An 18226-nucleotide genomic window follows, 5' to 3' on the forward strand; every position below is an offset into this window, starting at 1 on the left:
TTTTCCACGCGCGTGACGTACGCTGCTTCTTGTGCTTCCCACATCCGGCGGGCGAGCCAGGGCAGCCGGCAAGTGAAGTACGCACACAATGCTGAAGGCTCTCCTGACTTTTTGACCTCTCCGCTAATTCGGCTTTCATCATGATTCCTGCCTCTTGGTGTGCTGGACTTCATCATGTGTTCTTCGGCTTCATCATGTCGTCAGCTTAGCAGCGTCATATCCCCCTGTTCTCAGCTTCAAGATCCCTTCAGCCTCAACATCCCTTCCAGCTTCATCATCTCTCCGCCTTCAATGGTCGACAAGCCAATCCTCGTCGAGAATTCCCGCCAAACCTCTCAGCGCCTCCAACGCCCTGTGACAGACCGGCCAACTCTGAAATCGCCCACTCCACACCAGTCTCACGGCCGTGACCGCCACCGCGACAAGAGTATTCTTCGTCATCTTGAGGTCGTCGAACAGCGGCGGCCGGCGATTGTCGTAGATGGTCTTGCACCATCGCATCAGATTCGCCCAATGCGGTTTCCCGAGCCACCTCATCGTCATCCGGGCATCCACCGCCGAAGGCAATCGCGCAGTCATGAGGAGGCGGAACCAGCGCTCGGCGAGCTGGGCGTCACAGTCGGTGACGACGATGAGGAATCGGTTCTCAATGAACCACATTCTTCGGGCTTCGGTTCGGATCTGGCGGCATGTCGAGACGAGGGCGTGTTCGTGCAGGGCTGGCGTTACTTGGGTCGTTTGGTCGGTGAGAAGGACGTCTTGGTAGATGCGGTTGCGGAGCTCGGCGGCGATGGAGAGGAGGCTGGCTTGTGGCTTCGGTTGGGTCTCGGGGGCCTGTAGTCGTTGTTAGCAGCGAGATCTTGAGTTACGTTCTTTAGCTGAGATGCGTGCGAGTGTGAAGACTTCTTCTTCGTTGGCTGGTGACTTGATTGGGAACTCCGGCGCCTGTAGTCGTTTGGTTAGCGAGATCTTGAGAGCAGGTTAAGATTCGAGGCGTGCAATTGTGAAGACTTCTTCTTCATCATCCGAGCTCTTGTGCTCCGTTGGACTTTGGTGCATGGCCGCGTTGTGTCTGTGTTCGCGGCGGTTAGCTGTGATCTTTGCCGCCATGGTCTGTCGAGGCACGTTGAAGTTTGAGAGGCAAGTCTGATCTCTGGCGAGGGTGCGAGAATGATGAAGTGAGCAAGAAGCAAGCCACGTGGCTCATATGAATGTTTGGAAAGTTCGGCACTAGTGATGAAAGTGAATGAAATTACGTATCGCTTACGAAACATGCTGCTTCACTCTCGTTGCGAAAAGCCTGTTGTAGTCGCATTTGAATCGTCTTCACTCTCTCATGTAAGCCCCTTTACTCCCCGCCGTCTAGTAGTCAATGAGCCAACCGGCGTCGATAGTGCCTGCCATAGGTCTGAGAGCTTGCAGCGACCCGCTCGCACGTCTCCCAGTCGCCGGACTCGAGGGTGCACGCCAAACGTAATGCTGTGCTCGCCACGGTGATTATTCTGTTTTGGGGTAGAGTGCCTGTAGCATTGAACGTCCGAGTCCGGCACCCAAGAAGATTGCTTGCAGGTGAATGATAGTCACGTGCGCCTCGTTCGTGCTGCTTCGCTCGCACAGCTGTACTCCGTGAGGTCAACACTTCCGCAAAAATCACCGAGCCCGCCCTGGCCTTTTGTGTCGCCATGATAGTTGTGGCTCTGCCGGCTTTGTCGTCGTTGTACTACGTTCCTTCTTACTCCTCTTCGTAGTCGATGAGCCATTCAGAATTGATGGTCCCTGCAAGCGGTCGAATAACTGCTTCCAGCGCCTCCTTGCACGTCTTCCAATCCTTGAACTTGCCCTTCCAAACCATACGCGATGCTGTGGCTACAATGCAGAACACAGTGCCCGGATCCATTGTCTCTCCAGCAAACGGCCTATCACGGTCCGCGTGGAACATGTAATTGCACCACGACATGAGATTCTTCCAGTGAGCCTTGCCGATACATGTCGTTCTCACGTTTGACTTGCCAGGAGCCGGCTGTTCCTTTCTGTATGCGTGGACAAACCACCGTTCGACCATCCTGAAGTCGCAATCCTGTATACGCGTATGGAACTTGTTCTGGCGGTACCACATGTCTCTCGTTTCTTCCCTGATTTTGCGGCAGGTCGACAGCAGCGCAGGCTCGCGAAGAGCCTTGGTAATCTCGATGTTTCTGTTCGCAAGAAGAACGTCCTCGTATATGCGGTTCCTCAGCTCTGCGCAAATTGTCAAGAGGCTGGAAGGCTCATGCCAGATGCTTTCTGGCCATGGTGTCGCTTCTGTGGGTTTGTGGGTATTACTCCTAGTGGACTCCGGCGCTTTGGGTTCTGTGGGAATCACGTGCGCGACAGCCGTGGAAGACGCTTTTTGGTGTGCGGAAAGGTGGTTGCGTGTGGGAAGGCACTTCTTTTCTCTGCATTTTGCCGCGCCTGCCATTGCTCAGGATTCGTGGTTGGTCGAGTTCAGAGGCTGGTGTATGTTTCATGTCAAGGGAAGCGCAAGAAAGACATGGAAGGCTGTGCACATGTGCTGCCTGCATTTGATCACGCCAAGCCGGAGCAACTGGAAGTGAATCAGTAGAATTGCGTGTCAGATGCAACGATATTTGTCGTTGGACTTCTGCTGCGTGGTTTGAGCAGGTGAAGCGAAGTTGAAAGTCGTCAGCGCATCACATGTATCCCAACCAACACCATCAAGCCGAGACCACCGAGCCCGAGGATGCAATACTATCAGTGGACTTTGTTGCCCTCGCTTCATCCGAATCTTTATTGCCTGCAACAACTCGATCACACCAAGAGCAAAAGCTGCGATTCGCGCCGCTTTGCTCTCGGCCAAGGAACTTCTCGCTCACTCGCTCGTCCTCGTACTCCTTTACAATCGCTCCGACTGGCACAAGCTTCTTGACTTTAGTCTTGATCTTGCCACCGATCCCGACCATCTCCTGCGTGGAGTAGCTGCCGCCATTCCAGTGTCGTCCCTGGATCTCGGCTTTGGCTGTCTCAGCTTGAAGCGCTGCGAGCTCTGCCGCATCGCACTCGACGTCCTTTTGCACGAGCGTCGAGGCTAGGCAGTCTCGGGTACGACCACATTGGACGCCTTCGTTGCCTTCACCTAGTCCAGCACCCATACCTCCGCAGGTGGAGTACCGAGTGCGCCAGGTCCAGCCGCGCATATAGGTCGTATCGTCGACTCGCATGGTCTGACTGCACGGTTGACAGATCCAGACGGCTTCGTGGCAGGTACAGGGTGGTCGAGCATAGGATCGGTACTCGACTTCGTCGTCACTGATGCTGGTAAGTCTTGGAAGCGAGAGCTGTCATAATAGCACTTACTAAGTCCCTGCGTCCAGCACAAGACGCTTGACGGTGGTCAACTTCTCCAACGGCGCCTTCATACATGTCCGACAGAGCCGTCGGTGGCGGAGTTTGAGAAGTGACAGCGGAGGTGCCTTCAAAACGCAATTCTGTTCATTGCGTGAGTTTGGACCACTGTCGTGCAAAGACTACTTCCCAGGCTTACTCTGCAAATAACCACGCCGCATTTCCGGCAATCTCCCACCATGTCGGTAGCGCAGGCGCCTACTTTGCCACTGCTGATACGCCCAATCGTCACATCGGTTCTTCCGTGCGAATTCCAGGCATCACGACTCGCATTCAAAGCATCTGCCAGACGTTTCCCCGGAGTTACATTCTGGTTACTGCAGCGGAGGGTCTGTGATATGAGGATCGACCGGTGCTGAAGCAGGTCCTCACGAGCTTGACGACACGTTCGAGCCAGCTCGGACAATGTGTTGAGGTCCAGGTATTTCGTCAGATTCGAGACCACGCTGCCGCTGGTCAGATGATTGTCGCGGTAGAAGCTCGGGCGAGATAAATTGCGACAAGGCTTGGAGCGTGATGGAGTGCAGTCAAAAGAAGCAGATATGTACTAATGTATTACAGGACATTGCAGACTTACGGGTAGCATGACAGCGCAGCCGTGAACAGGTTCAGGTTCAGGTTCGGCCTATTGGCATCCACAGTTGTGAGTATGGCATCATGGACCTGGAGATTGGGAGGTACATCTTCCGAGTCGGCATCGTCCTCCAAGCTCATCAGTCGAGCCATTGGCGCGTTCCTGTGTTGGGCTCATCGGAGGTCGATCGCAGCGAGATGTGTTCAAGACCAGGGTGGTAATTGTCATTCTCTTGAGCGTGAAGTAGTGAGACGTGAGGTCTTCTTCGGTGACGCACGTGAGGGGTGCGCAAAACTGGTGGGATGACCTCTTTGAAACTCGGTCGACGCAAAACCCACTTCACCTCACATCAATGATCAACCTCATCGCGAGTAATGTTCACATCGCAAGTCTGGACTCTGCATGCATCTGTGCTGTGCAGCTGCGCAAACCGCTGCGTGACCGAAATCATCAAGTGCCGACTCTAGAGCCGGTGGCTATATATGCGGTGCCAGAGACCGCATCTGGAAGTGAACGCTCCCTCAAAAGTGGTTCCGTTACGAGTCAGGTTTGGCAGATCAGCTTTCAAGTCCCTTTATTCTAATCGGCACTCGCCTTGCCACCAGGTCAGTGATCTCTAGTCAGCAGCGTTTATTGATCAAAATGGTTGGGCTGGGCAATTTGTGTTGGAGCCGGGTGGTATGATGAGGTATGTGGCATCCCGTCGACTGCGAACAAGCCAATGTCGCACCAGGGGATGAGTATAAAACGACGTCGAGGTCGCGACTCAGAAGGAATGATCGAGCAACGACTCAACGCGCATCGCAGACAGCTTTAAGATGAAACTTCCCTACTTTGCCCCTCTGGCTTCCATGTGGGCCACGACACTCGCCGTGCAGCCATGTGCCAAGACGGACAACCAAAAAGTATCGACGGTCTATCATTTTCCAAACGGTTCCTGGGTCGAGAACTTGGCGATTAGATCGAATGGCAAGATCCTGGTGACGCTGCTATCCTCACCAGAAGTCTGGCAGATTGACCCAGCCAACCCGGGCTCAGCAGAGCTCATCTATCGGTTTCCGCATGCACTCAGTGCTCTAGGAATAGCTGAAGTCTATCCGGATGTATTCGCCGTCGCAATCGGAAACATCAGCTTGTCTGCAATGGCTTCTGAGCCAGGCTCTTATAGCGCATGGTCAATCGACCTGTCGCGACGCAAGCATGGCAAGGATGACAAGCAGGTAACAAAGATCACCGACCTATCCCAGGCAGCATTTCTGAATGGCATGTCCATTCTTCCAGGAAAGCCAAGCTCGGTCCTCCTGGCAGACTCAGCGCAAGGTCTCATACACCAGTTGGATACAAAATCCGGTGCTTGGAAAGTGTGGCTTGACGATGCGGCTCTCAAGCCCAATGCTTCGGTCCCGATCAAATCCGGCATCAACGGCCTGAAAGCGTATAATGGGCACGTGTACTTCACGAACACATTCTCCCGTCCTTGCATTGCACGTCTTCCGATCAACCGAGCAGGTGATCCTTCTGGCCCCGTGGAGACCATCGTGGGGAACCCGACATTCGGGGTCAACATTGGCGATCATGCCGATGACATCGCACACCATAGTCATGGCAACATCTGGCTTGCAACGGATCTTTCACACTCGATTGTGAAAGTCTCGCCAGGCGGGAATGCGAGTGTCGAGGATAGTGGAACGAACGATCCAATCGTTGCAGGTGTGACGGCTCTTGCATTTGCTCGAACGAGCAGAGATCGAGGTACATTGTACGCGACGACTAATGGTGGCTTCGCATATCCTGTTGGTCGTCGAGTCGGTGGTGAGATGCTTGCGATCCCTGCTGTGGGGAAGTCATAGAAGGCGATCATATAGCATGTCTGATGGTTCAAGCTTTCATGCGTCCGTCAAAGTATTGCATCACTTGTCGGATCTACGGCTGTCTCACCGTTCTCCTCTTGATCCGCAATGTTGGCCTCGAACACGATAGTTCTGCACCCGGATGATCTCAACATAGGGAGTTGATACGCAAAGATGGGTAAGAGCCGAGGCCGATCATGGCGAAATAAGCAGTCACCGCCCAGTTTATACTATTCCAAACTTGCAGTAGCGCTGCGTCGACGAAAGCTTCGTAAAAGATTGGTGTTGTGAGAAGCAGACGTTGAGGAATGTGCGGCTCTCCAATGCGCATTTTGCTCAGACTGGCGCATTCGCCAAAGAGCTGCGTGGTCTGACCAAGCCGGAGAGAGTGGCACGATAGACGAAGATCCGAGATCGCTCTCGAAGACTCCAAGCCGGAATCGGGAAGCCAGAAACCGTAGCCGTGGTACCTTTGCACTGCGACTGTTAGCTCCGTGTGGCTTTCCCACCACGTGGAATTCGTACCCTGGCCCCGGCGCTACACTTCGGATGAATCAATGGCCGAGCAAAGAGCCATTTTCGCTGGCCAAACGCGCGTCGACGAAGTCTTTGCTCATACGCCGTTGCTCACTTGCTCCTTGAGGTTCCACCAGGGGTCGTTTCGAGCAGGAGGAGACGAGAAGACCGTCGGAGGGTGAGACAAACCTCCGTGGTTCTGCCGCTGGCGCGGTCGGCTCCATCAGGGCAGTGCCCGCAGCGACGATCCCTGGTTGTTATTGGCTCTGGGTAGTTCTAGATCAAGAAATTTAGTCTGAGAAGGGCAAAGGAAGAACTTCGTTACTCGTGATGATTGATGAATCATATCGCACCTGCAGCTTGCAGCTTGTCCGCCGACGTGGAGGCGTGATGACGAGACCGACCTGGGGGACCTGGCAGCTGAGCGATCTCATGACTCGATTTTTGAGCCGGTCAGGAAGAACACTTTTTCTGATTCGCCTGAAAGTCCGCATTTCCCAGGAGGAATTGACTCCTTGACTGCGACCATGAGTGGTGGGTATTTCCATCTGGCGGTCGTGTCTTTGTATCCGTTCTCCCGCGAATGGTTCATCCAAAAAAGGGCGGGCCGGTCTCTTGGAGGGATCCGCGGCAGCACGATCCTTCGTTAGCTCTTCTCCAAGGAGCCCCGAGAACAGCTCGAGACACTAAGCAGCGCTAACAGCAATGCTTTCCCCACGAGTCCGTCCACTGTCCTACTATTGATTGTCGTAGTTCGCTGTGTCGAGAGGGCGGGCGGTGCCCACTCCAGCGATGAGAGAGCCGGATGCCAAGATTTGCCAGTGCACCGCCAGAACGAGTGGTAGTTCTATCGAATCGACCACACTAGTTCTAGTCCTACTGGCAACCTGCCGCCAGCCGTCCGCCGTACCGGTTCCATCCATCACCCACTGCCGGTCGGATTTCAGGGAATAGGGATGTTTCCTGTCGAGGTGACGGTGTCGTTGTCAGCCGCCATGCCGCAGGATGCCGCCGTGGAAAGACCCGTGCTTCCAGTGCACAGTACCGTAGTAAGGTTGTTCTCGCGTATGAGCTCACGGGGTAGGGTAGGGTAGGGTAGGTCCAGTCCTGAAGGACTGGAGCGCAAAGTCAACACACCCACCTGCCTTATTACCTTAAGTCATTTTGCTTCCGACCTTGCCTAAGTCCACTCCATCCTTTCCGCAATCGACCCCCACGACGTCAACGAACACTGCACTCCGTGCGCCGCTACCGCACACCGCATATCGCATCGACTAGTTCGCCATCGCCTCCAGGGATCTTTCACCAAGGCCCATCTCCAGCATTGTTTCATCGGCACCGCTCGTGTCGGCGTACACATCTTACTTCTCCGAAGCCTCCTCCAAACGGAGTAACTTTCTGACTCGGCGTGCGTCTTTAGCCTGCGTGCTCTTCGGCAGTCGCGCAGGGTCGAGATTGTACCTGGTCGTCTCCAAACGCCTAATCTCAGCATATCGAACGGCCGATCGATCTTTGCAGTCATTCCAGAGATACGCCACGCGGAGCTGCCCATCCATCGCTTTACTACTTATCAGTGGGAGCATGCCAACGTGGGGTGACTCGGCGTTTGTCTTTTCGCCTGATCGCGAGTCTCGACTTTATTAGCCGACAATGCAGTACCACATGACCGACCAAGCGGCAAACGAACAGAACAAACAGACACCCAACGACAATGCTCCTCACGAGCAACGACACCTTTCCAACGCTACAGATGGCTCTGCATCCGCCGGAACTCAAAGGACTTCCTCGCTGGAAAGGATGGAGACGAATCGCTCCATGACACCTACAGATGGCTCTAGTACTGGATCTATCAAGTACACACGCACGGGGCGGGTCAGCAAGGCCGCCAAAGGCCAGCGCATCCATCACTGCGACGAGTGCGGCAAGGTCAGTGCTGCATTCCGTGCTTGAAGACGATTTACTGATCCCTGACAGACGTACACGCGCGCAGAACATCTCAGGTAAGCTTCCTGCAGAGCCAAACGAAGCAACACAGTTTCCTGGCTAACACTGTATACAGGCGTCATCAGCAGAACCACAAGCCTGGCGCCTTCCCTTGCGACGTAGAAGGTTGTGGCCGGTCATTCTATCGCGAGGATCTCCTCACGAGGCACAAGATTCGACAGTATGGTCATGTGGCATCACCAACCAGCGCAACGTTATGCTGACAACATGCAAGCAACGATCCTTTGAATCCTCCAAGCCGAAGACAATCTCAAGCAAGTCAGAGCTCGAACCCTAACATGGGCGGTCCTGCGCCATCGCCAGCACAAGCGTCCGGGCCTGGCTTCGTGCCGGCCACGATGGCATTCGACCCCAACCTCACTTCTTCGTACACATCCTCGGGCCCTTCAGATGGCAATTCGCAACAGCACAGCACTTCGCCGAGGTACGTAGGAACTACCGAACGTTCGATACCATCCATCTCGAGCCTCCTGCGCCCTGGATCCGCGGAGGGAGCATGACCGAAGGAGGATCGATTCACGTCAACGACTGAACGGGACTATCTATCGCTCAATGATCGGTGCTCGCAAGTGAAGAGGATGGGAAGCTGATCTGTCGATTTTCAGGCCACCGAAAAGGCTTCCAGTCCCGCCGAATGAGTTGGTTGGGGGACTACCGGTCGAGGCTGGTGGACATTCGGTATTTGAACGACTTGACTCCTGGGATGGATCTTTCCGCGCATCACCTCTTGTGTACGACCATGATTACGACGACCACGACGACTACGACTCTCCCAACGACACGCACGCCCCAGCACACGCTACACGACATGTGCTACGACAACGGCTCACGCTACATAGCATCGACTCCAATCATCACCTGCATCGCCTGATGCCGCGGATGCTCAGTCCGCCTGCTTCAGTGTCAGAGCGAGCTTTACGGTCACAGGCATATAGCGCATCATGCGGTCGGCGCAGTCTACCACGGGTTGACAGCAGGGATACGCCATCGATGGATAATCTATCAGACAACTTGCCTAGGACGTGCGATGCCGATCGAAATTCACGGGAGCGGAAGAAGCTGTTCGAGCCTGAATGTCTTTCGAAGACTGGTCTTGTGACTCTTGTCTCCGAAGTCAGGAGAAGAGCTCACGAGCAGAGTTGTTTGATTGCGTATTGGAGCCGGATACACGACATCATTCCAGTGCTCCACATGCCAAGTTTCCGATTCCACCGCGCATCACCTTTGCTCCGCGCTGCGATAATGGCACTAGGCGAGCAGGCCATCGGAGCGAGTGGAAACAGGTCTAGGGCGGATCGCCTGCATGAGAGATGCCTCAGAGTTCTTCACCAGGTATGTGACGGATTCACATTGCGCAGACGATAACGCTGACTGTAGTGTTAAAGCGCACGCCCCAGCGATTACACACGTATCGATCGGACGACATTCAAGCCATGGTTCTGATTGAGTTCTATGCGAGACTCTTTTCCGGCTGACGGCATCCAAGACTCGAACTATTTCGAAGACGTCAAGCCATCTTCCACGGCAGCATGCTTCGACTTCAAACGTCATGGTCTGACACGATTCCTTCAACTTGCAATCGATTCAGAAGCGAGGAATCAAGCTTCGTTGAGAGGTCGACATTGCAGGAGCTGGGAGTGAAATGGACAACACGTTCGATGGAACGATCGAATGCTGGTGAACCCTTCGTGGAAAGGGGCTGCCGATCGCATGCTGTATTCTGGTTTGCACGAGGCCCGCAGAACGGAACATGATGCCTGAGGATGCCCTGCCTCGATCTTCTTTCCACCATTACGAGAAGGGGTTCGTGGGACATCACATGAAAGAGTTGTGGTGGCGATGGTTGTCATGTCCTGGTCAATGGTTGTCTGTGGCTCCATGTGGTATTCTGATGACTACGGGACCGTGGCAGCAGACATCGCCATCAACTCTGCATTCGATACACACGCAATAGCTATTTGCGATTGGGTGCCTGCCGCGCGAGAGATTGATAAGAAGCATATTCATGCTGTCCATGCGAGGACCCCTCGCAGTGCCTGGCTGAGGTTCCGAGTCGAGACGAAGTTGGACGTCAATTATGCAACACATGAGCCAGGATCGGTGTTCGTTATCATGAGCAAGTCAGTTATGCAGAACCAGCGAATGCAGTAGTCACTCAAAGGTATCGACATGTCTCAATAGGCGTACGAACCGTGCAATTCTTTTTGATCGATAGCATCCATTGCGCCCGCCGAATGAATGACACGGATTCTGTCGGCGAGAAATCGATTCCGACGCCCTGTCCTACGCCACGACCGCTGTCGTGTGACACTTTGTCAAAGTGGCATTTGAAGTGCGATGAGACAGCGGAATTGCACGTGTTTTCAACCCCCAATTCACCTCACCTTCTGAAAGTCTAAGGTACCCGTAGTCTTGGCACGGGGAGGGGCATTACCTTAGGTAATGACGTGAAACAGTCATCGTCGCCTTACACAATCCTCGCACACCATTACCTTGCCCTTAGCAAGCTACAACAATCACGAGACAGCAATCGCCTCAGATCATACATCTTCCTCTACGAATCCACAGATCAAACACGCCGCACCCTCCACGACTCACGTCTCTCTACACCACATACCGTCAACATGTCTGACGACTGGGAATCCACCACCAAGATCGGCAGCAAGGTCCGTGGACCTGGTGTCGCCACACGCGAGACCACGATCAAAGGCAAGAGTGCTCTGAACGCTGCGCAACGCAGCGGAGCCATCGTCGGCACGGAGAAGAAGTTCGCTACCGCCAACGTAAGCCACCCCGCACCATCCTCACCATCTCGCCTCGTCAACCAACACTGACACTGCTCTTCCCTACAGACCGGCAGCAACCCCGAAGGCCAACGCCTCACAAAAGTCGACCGCGCCGATGGCCCCGTCGCGACGAAAAAGGTCCCCGACGAAGTCGCCAAAGCCCTGCAGCAGGCTCGCACGAAGCTGAAGAACCAGAAGGGCGCCACGATGACGCAGAAGGATCTCGCGAACAAGGCCAACGTCGATGTCGCAGCGGTGGCGGCGCTCGAGCGCACGGGAGCGGATTTTCCAGCCATGGACGTGGTGCTCAAGTTGCAGAAGGCGGCGAACGTCAGGCTTACGGGATCGAACATTGGAGATCCGATGCTTGGACCGAAGAAGTAGACCCTGAGGACAGGATATGAGGGAAGGAATGGATCTGCTTCTTTGCGACTTAGCGGATATGGAAATACCTGGGCATGCATTCATGATGGTTCGGGAGCTGCTGCCAAGCGGAGAGCTTCTGGTCTTGTGTTGCGAGGCTTCTGAAGCGCTGTCATTCTTTTGGAGCAGTGCAAATAAATGAGTACATCTCTGCCGTGTGAAGGTCCAATCCAGTCGTGTCTCCGCGCACAGCCCAAGGCCAAGTGTGTTGATGAAACTCAGTACAGCTCTGCCAGACTTCTTCGACGATGGGCCATCACAAGCAACAATTACGATGAGACACCTCTCTGGATGACCTTCAGCCTAAATGAGGTCCATGTTCGAGGGAGGATACAAATTTCTAGCATTCGTGCGTGTATCATCTCCGGCTTTACAAGTCATTGTTATGGAACCTATCTACAATTGGACAATCCACGATATATGCATAAGAGAAAAGGCTCGGTCTACCGAAAATCTGCTTTGCTGCATGAGAAAGTGAAGTAAGACTGCGCACAAAGAACAGGATATCTGCAGCGTCTTGGACTGAGAAAGCAAACGCCGCCGCCCGATGGTATACCTCCTCGTAATGCCTTCTTCCTGTGCCCTCGTAAAGATGCCCATCATGCTTCATGCCAAAATCATAGACTCTTCCGAAGATGTCATGCCAATTCCTTCCTAGCGATCGTATACATGCACCGGTTCCTGCTGCCTCCTTTGCCGTACAACGTCTGCCGTGCAATCCTTCATGTCTACTTCATGTCGTTCACACCTGTCTCGATCGCTTGCCTCCCTTTCCACCACCACTGCCATCCTTCCGGTCGCTCCCGTCATTCAATCCATGAATGTCAAAGTACTCTGAATACGGCATTTTCCTCTTTCCACCAGCTCCAGCTCCGAGACTGAAGTTCAGCGTTGGCCCACGGTTTTCTGTTCGCCTAGAGCCATGTCGATTACGGGCCGCTCGAGGAATTATGCGGACTGTTTCGGCGCTGGAAGGTGATGTGAAAGTAGGTGGTGTTGTGGCTTCCATTTCCATGTCCGTGCCTGCTTCTCGATCGTGGTTGCTGGGATATGCGTGGGAGGACTGGAAGGTGAACTCGCTTTGGTTTTGTTGCTGTCGCTGCTGTGGTGCGAAAACCGGCGGTTCCGATACCACTCGTCGCTGTTGTTGCATGTCTGCTTCCGAGAGGTCGCTGCTGGATACCGCCAGAGGGTGTGGTTTGCGTGCCGCCTCCGGGCTTGATCCTCGCTCGTCGTCTTTGTCCTCCTCCTTTGCCGTGCTTGTTTCGTCCTCGTCGTCGGTCATGCCGCCACTCGCGAGTGGGGTCTGTTGTCGTGCTGCCACTCCATCTCCGTCTAGCCTTTCTGTTGCCCACTGACGCACTTTCCACCCTTCTCCATCCATCAGACCTAAATTGCCGCGATCCAAGAACGCCAGTAGATCATCCAGCGCATCTTGATATCCGGATTGTCGTGCGAGTTTCTGGGAGTTGGCGGCGTTCCTATACAAAGTGGTCACGGCCTGTGCTGCGGCCTTGAAGTCGGGCAGTAGTTCCGCCGGCGCAGGTTGTCGAGAGGCGGGCGGGAGAGACGTCGAGAGGTGCCGCATAGAGTCCATGGCTGATGACAGCAGGTGAAGATGGATGCGTGTGTATGTGAGTTGCGGTGTGCACTCTCACGAGCGGGAGAGCGGTAGAAAGGTGTCTGTCGGAGGTCGTTTGGTCCTGTTATTCTGACAGCAACTGCGGGCGGTCCCAGTTTTGGTCAGGGTTTTGAAGGTCGGGTGACGAAAGTGATGGAAATCGTAGAAGAGTGCCCTGATATCCTTCGATGCGGCCGTGAAGAGATCAAGTACGACGTTGCAGCAGAGGAGACTCAGAGAGAAGCGGCCCCGTGAGACAAGTGACGATCGCGTACGTCTCAAGCGAAGTGGAGATCTCAGTTCACTTTGTTCCCGTGTGGTCCGTTGTCTTTGATGCCAGAAAGCCAAAGCCGTTGTTGGTGGGGCTCGTGCAGTCAGAGAGACTCCGGCGTAAGCATCCATGTTCCCTCAAAACTACCGGGTATCGATGCACCAGCCACGACATTCTTGCCACTTTCAGAGAAGGAGGATCGATCGAACTTACTTCATCGTTGACTCATTCTTTCGACTACGATGAGATCGACCTTACGCCCTGCCGAGTCCCTCAATCAACATCAATCAACAATAGATCATCTCTCCGAACATGGCTTCAGTAACATCACTAGACGCCGACATGCGCAACCTGCGCCTATCCCGATATACCCCTCACGCTGCCAATGAAGCTCGCGCCTGGATCGAAGGCGTACTCGACTCCTCACTGCCACCCGGCGACCTACTCGAAGTGTTGAAGGATGGCGTAGCGTTGTGCAAATTGGCCAACCTGGCCACGCAAGAGCACCGCGGGCCGATCAAGTTCAAGAGCAGTAAAATGCCGTTCGTACAGATGGAGAACATAAGTCACTTCCTCAAAGCTTGCGAGCTACCGCCGTTGAACATGCCCGCGCATGACCGCTTCTTGACCGTGGATCTGTTCGAGCAAAAGGATCCGGCGCAAGTACTGCAATGTCTCAGCGCATTTAGCAGACAAGCCAACAACATTAATCCGTCCAAGGTACCTTCTGTCATTGGCACGAAGAGAGCACCCTCTACGATGTCTCCCACAGCGACTGGTGGAGGCCTAGACTACACGAATGGAAATTCTACTCGCCGCGCACCGAGCCCAACCAAGTTCTCGGCAGCAATGCCGGCGTCTGCGACCCGTCCTATGAGTCCGACGTACACGGGAGGTTCGAACGCCTCATCGCGTACAGAAGGAGGATCCGCTAAATCGCCAACTGGTCCGGTTAGCAGCTGGAGCAGACGGAGCGATGAGAACAACACGGCGCCGGCCTGGAACATTCATCAATACGGGTATATGGGTGGTGCATCGCAAGGAAATCAGGGGATCAGCTTCGGTGCAAGACGACAGATCACTAGTCAGGGTCCGGCAGTACCAAGCCTTGCAGAGAAGGAGAAGCTACGTAAAGAGAAGGACGCAGAAGCACAAAGATTACGACAGGAACAAGACGAAGAGGACCAGAGAAAGCGGCGGGCCGCAGAAGAAGAGGAGGACCGGGCGAAGCTCGCAGAGGAGCACAAATGGGAAGAAGAAACAAGACGGCATCGTGATGAGGAGAGGAGGAGAATGGAAGAGCAGAAACGAGCATGGGAGGATCAAGAGCGGAAGTGGAACCAGGAGGAAGAGGCGCGGAGACGAGAAGATGCTGCACTGCAAGCAACGTTGACCAAGAAGAAGCCACCTGCAAAGCCTAGAGTGCCGAGCTCGAGCATTTTGCGAGGTCAAACTCTTGCTGATTACCAAGAGGAGCAGGCGGCACTACTGAAGGCCAACGAGCCTGCGGAGACACCAGAGCAGCGTCGTGTGAGAGAACTGGAGAAACAGCTTGAAGAGGCGCGAGAGCGTGAACGGCAGTACCAGTCGGAGCGAGAGGAGCGGATCCGGAAGGGTGATGACTCCGACCGCTCAAGGCCAACCACAGCGAATGATACCGATGGAGACCGACCTTCGAGTGCGCATGAAAGCGACGTGAGCTGGGTCGGAGACGAGCGCGAATACTCACGACATCAATGGCAGAGCAACTCTAGTCGAGACATAGCGCCGTCGCGACCCTCACAGGCGCAGGCGCAGGCACAGGTTGGCTCGACGCGACCACTACCTTTGGAGCCACAACCTGCGCCTAGTCTGCCGCAAAGATCGCAACCCGAAAGCACACCAGCCGCACCTCGCGCACAACCCTTCTCGACACCATCACCCTTCACCAGACCTCTTCCCAATCCATCCAAGCAAGCCGCACCAGAATCTCACCTTCCTGTGGAGCGTACACCCAACCGAACGGACGCCTTTCTCTCTTCAAATGCAGCACCCACCACCCAACGTCCTCGCGTCTCCTCTTCTCAAGAAGCTGGTGACACCTCTCTCGAGCAGTCCCAACTCCGCGACTCGCGCATGCAATCGCAGCAAGCAACCAAAGCCGGCGCCTGGGCGAGTAAGTCTCTTCTAGAGCGGGAAATGGAACGCGAACGCGAACGTCAGAAGGAATGGGAAGCCGCTCAGTCAGCGGCTAAGACCGCTCCCAGGGATCTGAGTCAGGGTACGGGTGAAGGACAGAGTTGGGATGTCAATCAGTATGGGTATATGGGCGGAGACTCGATGAACAAGGGGAGCAGTGTGGGGAGTGGAATCAATATTGGTGGGAGGAGACAGATTATTGGGCCAAGGCCGAAGCCGTAAGGTATTCAGAGTGAACAGAATACAAGCATTCGCGGGTCATGTCCTGTTGCAGATGAACATTGATTCTGCATCTCGCCGATCCATTTTAGTACCACAGCACGTGCTCCCATCTGTTTTCATTCCCTGTCAAAATGTGGTCAAGGGTCTTGTCCTCGACTGGAGACCCATGCTGGCAAAAGAGGGGTTCGCCAGGGGAATGAAAGCAACGCGCATACCAACCTTCTTCGACCACTCACCAGTGGACCACCACCTGCGCACCGGGCCCGTGGGTTGACAAGCACCCATGGCACCGCATGAGGAAGTTCCGATACCCGGCATGTCGTTTACTGCGGATGCGGTCGATTGATGAAATGGCGAATTCCAATCCTTCTTCCTCCGATGGTCGCCATCGAGGACCTGCTGGAGGGAGTGTATGTTCTTCCGCCTTGCTTCGATCCGCAGTCTGAGCGCCTGGTCTGATTGATACACAGATAGTACCGTCTTTCATCGGAGCAGAATCGGATCCATTGCTCGGCGACCACGCCTTTCAGATCGGAGAGATGGATGCGTTCACTCGCAGCTGTGAAAGCGGGCCGGATGTCTTGAAGGACGACATGGTCATTGGCATCATCGCAGGAGACGATGTCCGTCAAGCGATACAGAATGAGCACGATCTCAGCTTCGTGGAAGCTCTCAGACTGTATCCGACAGCAGTGGGATGGAGCGTCTTCTTTTCGTTGGGTAAGCATGCCCTGCCCTTGACTGGTAATAAATACTAAAGCTGTTCTCAGGAGTGATCATGACTGCTTTTGATCCTCAATTGATGGGTCAGTCGCATCGGATGTCGTCCAGTGCACGTTGTCTCTAATTGAACAAGCACAGGCAACCTTTACGCCACTCCTGCCTTTCAACGAGACTTTGGCTACCTCTATAACGGCGAGTACATCATCAGCGCTCCATGGCAGACGGGGCTCGGTATGGGCAATCCAATCGGTCAAGTCGTCGGCGCTTTTGCCGCCTCGTATCCGATGGAGTGGTATGGGCGGAAGAAGACGTTTGGCGTTTGCGTCGTGCTCACGGCGGCGTTCATCTTCATTCAATTCTTTGCGAGGTCGCTCCAAGTCTTGTTGGTTGGAGAGCTGCTTGGTGGTCTGGTGCTCGGCACGTACGCTGTCATCGCGCCGGCGTATGCTTCTGAAGGTCAGTCTCACGTCTCGAAGGTGTCGCGCATCACTGATGAATCCGTCCAGTCTGCCCCGTTGCTCTTCGCGGCGTTTTGACGAGTTACATTAACCTTTGCTTCGTCATGGGCCAACTGGTCGCCAATGGCCTAATGAACGGGACGAGCAAGCTCTCCAGTCACTGGGCCTATAGCGCTCCCTTTGCGGCTCAATGGATTTGGCCACTCATCATCCTCATCGGCCTGCCATTCGCTCCCGAGTCCCCATGGTGGCTCGTTCGAAGGGGACGGATCGGCGATGCCGAGCGTGCTCTCCAACATCTATCATCTCCCACAGTGGACGTCAAGCCAACTCTCGCCATGATCATCGAGACGAACTTCCTGGAACAGAAGCTCGAAGCTGGATCAACGTACCGTGACTGCTTCAAACGTATCAACCTCCGCCGCACAGAGATCGCCGTGGGAGTCTACAGCATTCAAGTCTTCTCTGGCATCTACCTCGTGGGCTACGCGACGTACTTCTTCGAACTCGCCGGTCTGCCGACGACCAAAGCGTTCCAAATGTCGCTTGGATTCCTCGGTTTGGGCTTCTTGGGGACTCTGCTCTCTTGGGTTCTCATCATTCGCTATGGGCGGAGGGTGATATACAATGTCGGGCTTGCCTCGTTGGTCGTGCTCATGTTCCTAATTGGCATTCTGGACTGTGTGCCTAGCTACTCGGCCAATCATCCCTTGATTTGGGCTCAGTCCAGCCTGATGCTATTGTGGAACTTCTTCTACGATTTGACGATTGGACCTGTCTGGTAAGCACTCTTTTCTGATATTGGGTACACGTCGATACAAAACCACGGAGACTGACATCTTCATGATAGCTTCGTCATCCTCTGCGAAGTCTCCGCCACCAAAGTTCGCAGCAAAACCATCGCCGTCGCGACAGCAGTGCAAGCAATCTTTGGCATCATCATGACCGTAGCCTTTCCATATCTCATCAACCCTGACCAAGCGGATCTGCGAGGCAAAGTCGGGTTCTTCTTCGGCGGACTATCTGCGTTCAGTTTATTGTGGGCGTACTTCCGAATTCCGGAGACCAAAGGTCGGACATATGAGGAATTAGATCTGATGTTTGCGAGAGGTGTGCCGACGAGGGATTTCAAGAAGTATCGATTGGAATGAAATTGACGGGATGACTGTGCCTCGCGGGCATCACTTGGATGTTTTAA

General features: G+C 54.4%; 7 protein-coding genes across 7 annotated transcripts; 5 read left to right on the forward strand and 2 right to left on the reverse strand.

Moving 5' to 3' along the window:
* Positions 1-2714: 2714 nt before the first annotated feature.
* MYCGRDRAFT_65652 (uncharacterized protein) lies at positions 2715-4200 on the reverse strand (the record flags this gene model as incomplete). The annotated part of the gene is made up of 4 exons (XM_003857467.1): positions 2715-3335; positions 3375-3485; positions 3542-3848; positions 3980-4200. The coding sequence occupies 4 exons, from the start codon at positions 4126-4128 to the stop codon at positions 2715-2717; spliced, it is 1188 nt and encodes a 395-aa protein (XP_003857515.1).
* Positions 4201-4911: 711 nt separating this feature from the next.
* Positions 4912-5697, forward strand: MYCGRDRAFT_17443 (uncharacterized protein; the record flags this gene model as incomplete). The annotated part of the gene is made up of 1 exon (XM_003856088.1): positions 4912-5697. A coding segment is annotated over one exon (786 nt), but the record flags the coding sequence as incomplete, so codon positions are not given.
* A 3228-nt stretch (positions 5698-8925) lies between these two features.
* Positions 8926-10506, forward strand: MYCGRDRAFT_98361 (uncharacterized protein; the record flags this gene model as incomplete). Its single annotated transcript, XM_003856089.1, has 2 exons — positions 8926-9678; positions 9732-10506. The coding sequence occupies 2 exons, from the start codon at positions 9217-9219 to the stop codon at positions 9819-9821; spliced, it is 552 nt and encodes a 183-aa protein (XP_003856137.1).
* Positions 10507-10878: 372 nt separating this feature from the next.
* On the forward strand, positions 10879-11643 carry MYCGRDRAFT_102252 (uncharacterized protein; the record flags this gene model as incomplete). Its single annotated transcript, XM_003856090.1, has 2 exons — positions 10879-11129; positions 11199-11643. The coding sequence occupies 2 exons, from the start codon at positions 10971-10973 to the stop codon at positions 11514-11516; spliced, it is 477 nt and encodes a 158-aa protein (XP_003856138.1).
* Positions 11644-11998: 355 nt separating this feature from the next.
* Positions 11999-12597, reverse strand: MYCGRDRAFT_102254 (uncharacterized protein; the record flags this gene model as incomplete). Its single annotated transcript, XM_003857466.1, has 1 exon — positions 11999-12597. One exon carries the CDS (start codon positions 12568-12570, stop codon positions 12298-12300), a length of 273 nt encoding a protein of 90 aa, XP_003857514.1.
* A 1162-nt stretch (positions 12598-13759) lies between these two features.
* On the forward strand, positions 13760-15847 carry MYCGRDRAFT_98363 (uncharacterized protein; the record flags this gene model as incomplete). Its single annotated transcript, XM_003856091.1, has 3 exons — positions 13760-14225; positions 14295-15062; positions 15333-15847. The coding sequence occupies 3 exons, from the start codon at positions 13760-13762 to the stop codon at positions 15845-15847; spliced, it is 1749 nt and encodes a 582-aa protein (XP_003856139.1).
* A 593-nt stretch (positions 15848-16440) lies between these two features.
* MYCGRDRAFT_65661 (uncharacterized protein) lies at positions 16441-18179 on the forward strand (the record flags this gene model as incomplete). The annotated part of the gene is made up of 5 exons (XM_003856092.1): positions 16441-16567; positions 16618-16653; positions 16709-17026; positions 17077-17809; positions 17879-18179. 5 exons carry the CDS (start codon positions 16441-16443, stop codon positions 18177-18179), a joined length of 1515 nt encoding a protein of 504 aa, XP_003856140.1.
* Between the last annotated feature and the right edge of the window lie 47 nt (positions 18180-18226).

Source organism: Zymoseptoria tritici, chromosome 1, assembly GCF_000219625.1.
Source record: "Zymoseptoria tritici IPO323 chromosome 1, whole genome shotgun sequence".
NCBI lineage: Eukaryota > Fungi > Ascomycota > Dothideomycetes > Mycosphaerellales > Mycosphaerellaceae > Zymoseptoria > Zymoseptoria tritici.